The sequence below is a fragment of the Enhydra lutris genome, unplaced genomic scaffold, assembly GCF_002288905.1.
Source record: "Enhydra lutris kenyoni isolate GAN:26980312 unplaced genomic scaffold, ASM228890v2 scaffoldscaffold77, whole genome shotgun sequence".
Taxonomy (NCBI): domain Eukaryota; kingdom Metazoa; phylum Chordata; class Mammalia; order Carnivora; family Mustelidae; genus Enhydra; species Enhydra lutris.
In genome coordinates, this window is record NW_019154161.1 from 5940103 (window position 1) to 5949628 (window position 9526).

A 9526-nucleotide genomic window follows, 5' to 3' on the forward strand; every position below is an offset into this window, starting at 1 on the left:
GGGCTGGGGATCTGGACCTCTGGGTCTGAGGGAGGAGGGGGCTGGGGGCCTGGACGCCTGGGTCTGACGGAGAAGGGGGCTGGGGGCCCGGACTCCTGATCCCATGTCTTCTCTGGGGCCAGGGCGGCTGCTCACCTGAGTCTGGAGCCCTCCCGGAAGAGCTCGTCGTTGGCAGTCCTCTCACCCCGGGGTGGCAGCAGTGCCGCCACCTGCCTGCTCTTGGCCTCCAGGTTGTGAAGGTAGACGATGAGAAAGTCCCTCGCACCACCGGGACCCTCGCGGCCGCCTCCGCCGGCCGCCCGCCGGGCGTGGGCCACCTGGCGCAGCAGCTGCACGATGCCGGGCAGCAGGTCTCGCAGCGAGGGGGGGCTGGAGGCAAGCCGGGGGTCCCCGCACTGCTCTTCCAGGCGCTGCAGCTGTCTCACAGCCCCGCCGAGAGCGCGGGCCTCTCCCGACCGCCACCCCCAGGGGTCTGCCGCGGCAGCCATGGGCCCCCGGGTTCCAGGGAAGGTAGGCGGGCGGCGGGCAAAGGTGCGGCCCCGCCCAGAGTGGGGGCGGGACCCGGAGCCAAAGGTGAGGGGGCGGGCCCCGGAGAAGCGGGGAGGGGACACAGGTGCCGGTGTCTGTGGAGGAGGCGGAGTCTGGGGGGATCTGGCACTTGAGTTCCTAGAGATGGGGTTCGAAAGTCTGATCCCCTAAAGAGAGCTGGATGGGGTGGCTGAGGTGGGTGGACACGGGAGGAGACTTCAATGGGTAGGAATTGTAGGTAGGACGCCTGGGCCCCTTCTGAGACCGACTGGAGCCTGGGTCCCAAGGGTTGCAGTGGAGGAGTGGCTGGGGGAGACCTGAGGCTTTGGGGGCTGCGGGTAGGGCTGGGAGCTTAGCTATCCAAACCCTGCGGGGAGGTGGGGCTGGGACGGAGCACTCCTGGGGCTTTCGGACCCAGGTTTGGATCTTTGGCTGGGGCGTAGGATTAAAGATCAGAGAGCTGAACTTTTTAGGAGTAAAGGTCGGGGAGATGGTGCGATCCCTTTGTCCTGGACAAGGAAAGCATAGAATGACCAGACTCCTTGGTCCCCTAGTAGCAGGGGTTGGGTGTCTGAGGGAGCAGGAGCTTGGCAACATAATTCCTGAGTACCCACGTGAGGGGCCTGCGGGAAATCAGGCCAGAGTTGAGACGCCCAGATTTCCAGAGGAGGTGGGTCCCTCAGGAGATGAGGCGGGAAGATGAGGTTCAAGAATGCGGGGGTCAAGGCGCGTCTGGTAGGCTCCGGGCTGGAGGAGCGTGGTTTTCTCCCCAACCTGCGCAATCCGTAGCATCAGCCCAACTCCGGCTGTGCGCTAGGCAGCCACCTGGGGGCGCTGTGGGCCGGGTCGTCCCTGCGTCCCAGGAGTCCCTTTGAGGTGTAGGAAGCTGAAAGGGGTTTAGCTGAGCTCTCATCCTAAACTCCTTTCCCCACTCAACCCTCATTCCGTCTTAGACCACGAGAAATCTTTTTTTTTTTTTAAGATTTTATTTATGTATTAAAGAGAGAGCGCGCCAGCACAAGCAGGGGAAGCAGCAGGCAGAGGGAGAAGCAGGCGCCCCACTAAGCAAGGAGCCCGATGCGGGACTCGATCCCAGGATGCTGGGATCAGAACCGGAGCTGAAGGCAGACCCACCCAGGTGTCTATTTAGAGCCCGAGAACTCTTCACTTACAGGGTCCTCAACGTTGCATCTCAAACCCAGCGAAAATCGGGTCTTTGCAGTCCGGATGGCTGGGTCTGTCTTCCAGCTCTTGGCATTTCTGCCCTCTCTGAGCCTGTTTCCTCTTCCAGAAATAAGATAACAACCCACCGGCCTGGTAAAAAGTCAGATTTTTGACTATGCTAAGTGTTGATGACGAGCTGATGGGAGTGTAAACGAACAAATAAGTTGGAAAGTAATTTGGTGGCATCCATCAGACCTTGGACAGAGCGCGGCCATTACTGGCTACAGCCTCCTGAGCTCCAGCTCCTAAACACGTTTGCTCAGATCAGGTCATGATATACACCTGAAACAGTTTCACGGGGTAATCCGTACCCTGACTACGTGCACGTGTTACAATAGCTTCTGTTCTATTCTATTCCATTTCATTAAAGGGAAAATCATGTTTCCAACCCACTAAATTGATTTCACAACCCACTAATGGATCTTGTTGGGCAGTTTGAAAATTACTGCCCTAAGAAACTCCAAGAGACTTGTTCCAGAATGTTAATTGCAGTCTTGTCGGAAACGGAGAAAACTGGAAACAAGGTAAGGCCATCACCAGCAGGAGGGATGAATAAATTGCGGTATACTCTCACAAAGGCCTCCGACACAGCAGTTCAAATGAATGAATTGGACGCACATACCAATAGTGTGAGTCCTGAACACATGATGATGAGTGTACTGGGTTGAATAGTGTGCCCCACCCCCAAATTCAAGTCCTCTAGAACCTTATTTAGAAATACAATGTGATGGGGCGCCTGGGTGGCTCAGCGGGTTAAGCCTCTGCCTTCGGCTCAGGTCATGATCCCAGGGTCCTGGGATGGAGCCCGCATCGGGATTCTCTGCTCAGCAGGGAACCTGCTTCCCTTCCTCTCTCTGCCTGCCTCTCTGCCTACTTGTGATCTCTGTCTGTCAAATAATAAATAAATAAATAAATAAATCTTAAAAAAAAAAAAGAAAGAAATACAATGTGACCTTATCTAGAAGTGGAGTTCTTGAAGCTGTCACTAAGTTAAGATGAGTTCATACTATTAGAGTGGGTCACAAACCCAGTATGATTGGAAATTTGGATACGGACACAGGTACATACATGGAAGAAAGCCACATGGTGTCAGAGGCAGAGATCAGAGCCAAGGAATGTCAAGAATTGCTGGCAAACACCAGAAGCTGGGAAGAGGCAAGGAAGGATCCTCTTCTCGAGCCTTCAGAGAGAGTGTAGCCTTGCCAACACCTGGGTTTTGGGTCCTTCCCAGAATGGGGAGAAAATAAATTTCTGTTGCTTTAAGCCACTCAGTTTGTGGTCCTTAGTTACAGCAGCCCTAGGAAACTAATATAATGAGTAATGATAATAATTTAAAAAAAAAAAGGTGCAGAAGGATTACAGGGCAATGTCATATCAGGTTTGAAAAACTGCAGAGCCAATGCCATAGATTATATGGGGATGCATCTGGATGTGATCATAGTATGAGAACATGGGAGGGGGGCACCTGGGTGGCTCAGTGGTTAAAGCCTCTACCTTTGGCTCAGATCGTGATCTCAGGGTCCTGGGATCCAGTCCTGCATCGGGCTCTTTGCTCAGCAGGGAGCCTGCTTCCTCCTCTCTCTCTGCCTGTCTCTCTGCCTACTTGTGACCTCTGTCAAATAAAGAAATAAAATCTTTAAAAAACAAAACAAAACACAGGAGGTCATGCTGAACATCACTTGCAGGACGTGGCAAAGGGAAAGGGAGGGACTCCAAGAAGGACGATGTCATTAATACCTTAATTGGAAAAATGTGGATCAAATAGGGCAACATGGCTAAGAGTTCCTCTAGCCGCATTGTGGATCCAAAAGCAGTGAATGATAGGAAAAGATCCGCAACATTGTTATCAGTCAGATGAAAATCAGAATGACAATGAGCTACCACTTCACACCTGCAAGGATAGCTGTAATGGAAAAGACAGATAATAAGCACTGGGGAGGCTGTGGAGGAATTGGAACTGCTGGTGGGAATGTAAACGGTGCAGCTGCTTTGGAAAACGATTTGGCAGCTCCTCAAAGTAGGGGAAATAAAGAGAGTTTATCTACGGCAAAATAGAGTTAGTGTTTGACCCAGCAATTTCACTCCTATGCAGATATATTCCAGAGAACTGAAAACATGCATCCACACAATTATTTGTGGAAATAACCTAAACGTCCATCAGTTGGTAAGTGAGTAAATGAAAAGCAGTGTACCCGGACAATGGAAGATTGTTCAACCATTAAAAGGAATGAATGCCACGAGGTAGATGAATTTGGAAAACATTATGCTAGGAGCGCCTGGGTGGCTCAGTCGGCTAAGTATCAGACTCTTGATCTCAGCTCACATCTTGATTCCGGAGTCCTGAGTTCAAGCAGCATTGGGCTCCATGCTGGATGTGGAGGCTACTTTAAAAAAAAAAAAAAATTAAGGGGCTCCTGGATGGCTCAGTGGGTTAAAGCCTCTGCCTTCAGCTCAGGTCATGATCTCAGGTTCCTGGGATCCAGCCCGACATTGGGCTCTCTGCTTAGCAGGGAGCCTGCTTCCCTTCCTCTCTCTCTGCCTGCCTCTCTGCCTACTTGTGATCTCTGTCTGTCAATAAATAAATAAAATCTTAAAAAATTTAAAACACCCAGACTCCCCTGTATGATCAGATTTATATAGTGTTTGGAATAGGCAAATCTATGCAGACAGAAAGTATGTTAAGGATTGCCTGAGCTGAAGGGGGTTGGGGAGAAGTAGGGAGTGGCTACCAAATGGGTATGGGGTTTGTTTTTAGGGTGAAGACATGGTTTTAAATTCATTTTAATGATGATTGCACAGCCCTTTGAATTTACTAAAACCACTGAATTGCACACTTCAAATAGTTGAATTGTATGGTGTATACATTGTATCTCAATAAAGCTGTTTTCATATTTTTATTTTATTTATTTATTTAAAAATTTTTAAAGATTTTATTTATTTATTTGACAGAGAGACACAGAGAGAGGGAACACAAGCAGGGGAAGTGGGAGAGGGAGAAGCAGGCTTCCTCCTGAACAGGGAGTCCGATGTGGGGCTCGATCCCAGGACGCTGGGATCATGACCTGCGCCAAAGGCAGACGCTTAACAACTGAGCCACCCAGGAGCCCCTATATTTTTATTTTTTAAAAATTTTGTAAAAAATAAAGCTGTTCTTTAAAAAGTGAAGGCTAGACCCCCCTCCCACGATAGCCACAAGAGGGCGCTCCAAGTACAGACTCGCCTCCTTCGGGTACAAGCTTCTCAGACCACGCCCCCCAAGTCTGGCCACGCCTCTGGGCTCTGGCCACGCCCCAAGGTTCAGGAGGTGGCTTGCCCCTGGTCCCAGCCAGGCCTCTGAGTTTGGCCACACCCCTTAGCCACGCCCCAAGGCCCCGGCCCCGCCCCAAGGCAGCTTCTGCCACAGCGAATTCACCCTCCCAATTCCCCAAACTCTGACCACAGATACCTGCACAGGCTTAGATACTGGTAGAAACACAGAGCCTTAAACCCCCCTTTTGAGCCCTGACTTTTTAATTCTCATTTTTTCTCTACGGAAATCATTTTAGGCTTACAGGAAAGTAGGGGCGCCTGGGTGACTCAGTCGTTAAGCGTCTGCCTTCGGCTCAGGTCATGATCCTAGCTAGGGTCTTGGAATCGAGCCCTGAATCTGGCTCCCTGCTCAGCAGGAGGCCTGCTTCTCCCTCTCCCATTCCCCCTGCTTGTGTTCCCTATCTTGCTGTGTTTCTCTCTGTCAAATAAATAAATGAAAAAAAATAAAATAAAGATAAACTTACAGGAAAGTAGCAACGCTAGGACAAAGACTTGTGTGCCCTTCACCCGGATTCACCAGTGCAGCCTAGACTGGCTGCACCAGTTGTCCCCAAACTATCCTTCAGAGCAAAACCGTTTTTTCCAGTCCAGTGTCCAAACCGAGGTCATAAGTTGTATTCGGTTTCCCGTCTTCTTGATGCCTCCAATCTGGTACAATGCCTTGGGCTTTCTTTGTGTTCCATGAAGTCGACATTTTTGAACAGGCCAGGCCAGATCTTTTGTTCCCCTGGGTTTGAGTTTGTCTAATACTTCGTTTCTGGTGGCAGGAATGTTCTAGAAGAGATTCTGTGTCCGTCGGTGGGGGTGGGGGGTACAGACCCGGACTGCATCTCAGAAGGCACAGGGTGTTTGTTGGTCATTCCATGACTGGTGACGGGTTCCATCCCTTGGTTATTCTGGATCCTGGAACCCTGGACTCATGAGGCTCACTAAGTCAGTTTTTCACCCTCTCCAGGACTCAATTTCCCTTTCTGTAAAGTGGATGTTTGGCTTCCATGAGGATCTGCAAACATACCTAGCCAGCAGATGTGTTCAGCTTCCTGTGCATGCCCTTAAAATTTGTTTTTTGGGAATGGCACTGGCATTTAAGATTTGGCAGATTTCTCGCACGCACCTGGAAGAGACAGTCTCTGACTGTCTGGATTTACCCACAGTGGTGATAACAAGTGAAACTTGCAGCAGGGGCTGGGGCCCCCGAGAAATGCGTTTGAAAATGTGACTTTGGCTTGAGAATGTCAGGACTGTCAGAGACAAGGAGAGCTGTCTTCATGGTAGTGGTTGAGGGAGGGATATGTCCTTCATTCTGTGAGATCTGGGGGGCTGGAGACCCTGCTTATGGACCCCCTCCCCATTTCTAAGAGTCTGTCCTTCTGCAGAGGAGGGGGGGGATGGGTGTGTAAGAGGGATGGGTGTATAAGGACACGCGCCCAGTCCCAAGGTCAGGAGGCTGAGAGGGGATTTCCAAGTGTGGAGAAGCCAGATCCTTTGTTTTAGAGAAGTGACTTACCAAGGTCAGGGCTGGGTTCAGCTCTTGAACCCAGGGATAGTTTCTCACACACAAAGACCCACAGCTTGCACTCAAAGGACAAGGAGATTCCCAACACACACACTCCAGGCTGATAATGGGCCAGGCCCTGTGCTAAGCGCTGGGCACCCACACCCTTATTAAATCCTCATCAGCTCGGGGCATCTGGGTGGCTCAGCCGGTTGGGTATCCAGCTCTTGATTTCAGCTCGGGTTATGCTCTCAGGGTCCTGAGACTGAGCCCCACGTCACACTCCCTGCTCAGTGGGGAATTTGCTTCTTCCACTCTTTCTCTCTTAAAAAAAAAAAAAAAAAGGTCCTCAACTCATCCATCCTGAGCAGCCTGTGTTAATCCCATTTGCCAACAAGGAAGCTGAGGCTCAGGATGGTAAACTCATTTCACCCAGGGTCACATAGCCGTTTGATAGCAGAGCCCCAGTGTGAAAGATAATGCTTGTCCCTCAATTACACTTCTCCCCTCTTCTTTTTAAACAGAACCTCAGAATTTTAGTTGGGTATATGCTGCCCAGATAAAAATGACATTTCCTGGTCTCCCTTGGGATAGGAGTGGCCATTTGTCTAAATTCTAGGCAAAAGAATGTGATATGTGTAACTTCTTGATTGTGGTTTAAAGGGCAGGGCTATACACCTGACTTTCTTTTTTCTTCTTAGTGGTTGGACTGTGGATGTGATGGTGGGTGCTGGAGCAGCCATTTTGGACCATGGGGTACATATGTCAGGTGAAGGCAGCCGAGCAGCAAAGTAGGAGTCTGGATCTCTGACTTTCTCAAGCTACTATTTTAGCCCTGGGTACATTAATTGGACCCCTACATGAGAGAAAAATAGACTTCCACCTTATTTAAGCCACTCTGTTTTTTAGTTTTTGTTAGAACAGCTGAATAAAAAGTCTAGGTAATACACACATCTAGGCTAGGTCTTCATTACCTCATTTTTCCATCAAGACAAATAGGTCCCATCCTCTTTCCTCCCCCTGGCTTGCCACCTTCAAAACCAATTCCCAGATGATAACCACAGCAATTCCTGTTTATCAAGTTCTTTCTCAGCACCATGCTGTTATAAGCACTGTACAAATTCATTGGTGTTTAATTCTCACAACAGGGCACCTGGGCTGCTCACTGGGTAAAGCATCTGTCTTCCGCTCAGATTTTAAAATCTTAAAAAAAAAAAAAATCCTCTTGACAAACTGGCAGGGTGGACCCATTATTATGCCTCCTTTCCACAGATGAGGAAACGGGCTCAGGGCTGTGATGTTGCTGGGGGTCACACAGCCAGGAAATGGAAGGGCAGGACTCGAACTCAGGTCTGACTCTCAGGCTTATACTCTCAATGACACATACGCTTTTTATCCTTTCCGGTAGCAATGTGTGCATGAGCACATGCCTGGTGTGCACAGTTAAAATAATAGATGCACGACTTTCCTGCCTGGCAAGAGGGCCCCGTGATCATGAGCATGGGCTTTCGAGGCGCAGACCTGGGCTTGGACGGGAAGTTTGCTCTCTCGGGCTCTCAGTTTTCTCATCTGGAATATGGGTGCTGTCATGGGCAATAAATGACTACTAATATTTACACTCCTCTTTTTTTTAAGGTTGTATTTATTTATTTGACAGAGAGAGCAAGCATGGGCAGGGGAGAGGGGCAGAGGGAGAGGGAGAAGCAGCCTCCCACCTGAACAGGGAGCCTGATGTAGGGCACAATCCTAGGACCCCGGGATCATCACCCTTAACCGACTGAGCCACCCAGGTACCCCTACATTTCTTTTCATACCCTCAAACGGTCACATACGGTGACACGGGACCAGATGCAGCCACGGAGAATCACGGATGCCATGACGCGGGGGGTATGGGCGAGGGTGGGGGTATCCCATTCACTCGGCCATCACTTCTCAAGGGTCTGCTCTGTGCCAGGTGATGTGCTGGCTGCTGTGGTTGGGGGTGGGGGCACAGGAAAGGAGGCCCAGCGCTGCCCTCCCAGAGCTCATGGCCTGCTGGAGAGACGGTCATCCTGCGTGGTCTTACACGGGTGGGGGGATTATCACAGGGGAAGTTCTCACACACAGCTGTTTGCATGGGGGCAGAGGCTCAACATTCTCTCTGTAGGGGGTTGAATGGTGGGTCCCTTCCCCCATAAAAATATGGCCCTATTCTAACTCCTGGAACTTGTGAATGTGACCTTATTTGGGGAAGAAGTGTTTGCAGGTACAATTAAGGGAAGGATCTTGAGATGAGATCATCTTGGATTATCTAGGTGGGCCCTAAATCTGCTGACATGTGTCCTTCCAGGAGATGGAAGAGGAGACACAGACATGCAGAGGAGAGGCCACAAGAAGACGGAGGCAGGGAACCAAGGGAGGCAGTCACAGCCCTGCAGCGCTGGGGCCAGGAGCCGCTGGAAGGGGAACGGGGCCTTTGGAGAGAGCACTGCTCTGCCAACCACTTGATTTCAGACCCCTGGCTTCTAGAACTACAAGAGGATAACTTTCCTTTGTTTTACACCCCGTGGGTTGTGGCCATTTGTGACAGCAGCCCTTAGGAAACCAATGGATCCTCTAAGGTCAGGCCCCGGCAGGGACACTGTGGCCCAGAAGTGGGTTCAGAAACAGCGGCACGTGATCACAAACACACCCCAAGACGTATAGCCAGCTAAGTCGGGCGGTACCCAACATTGTCTCCCAGGAAGACATTAAGGCGACTGGCCCCAAAGATACAATGTGTCATGGAGTGGTGGCAGCAGACATGTCATAGTGGCCAAGATAGATGAAGAGCCAGAGGTTCAGTGAGGCCTCCATTAAAAAAAAAAGACAGTCAGCATCACTCAGAAGCACTCACCAATAGAATGGGACTACCATTGCCAGCTTCTCCCACAGGACACCCTTTTCATCAAGGTTGGGGACAGTGGGGACCAACGTTGGTTCGAGTCCTTC

The 9526-nt window shown here is 50.5% G+C and overlaps 1 protein-coding gene across 1 annotated transcript in view; it reads right to left on the bottom strand.

The window, feature by feature from the left end:
* Nucleotides 1-533, bottom strand: part of LOC111160796 (Cbl proto-oncogene C) — a 15822-nt gene extending 15289 nt beyond the window's left edge. The window contains exon 1 of the mRNA XM_022524146.1: nt 136-533. Coding sequence (XP_022379854.1) covers nt 136-488 — 353 coding nt within the window. The 5' untranslated portion in view covers nt 489-533. The remainder of the gene's footprint in view (nt 1-135) is intronic.
* Between the last annotated feature and the right edge of the window lie 8993 nt (nt 534-9526).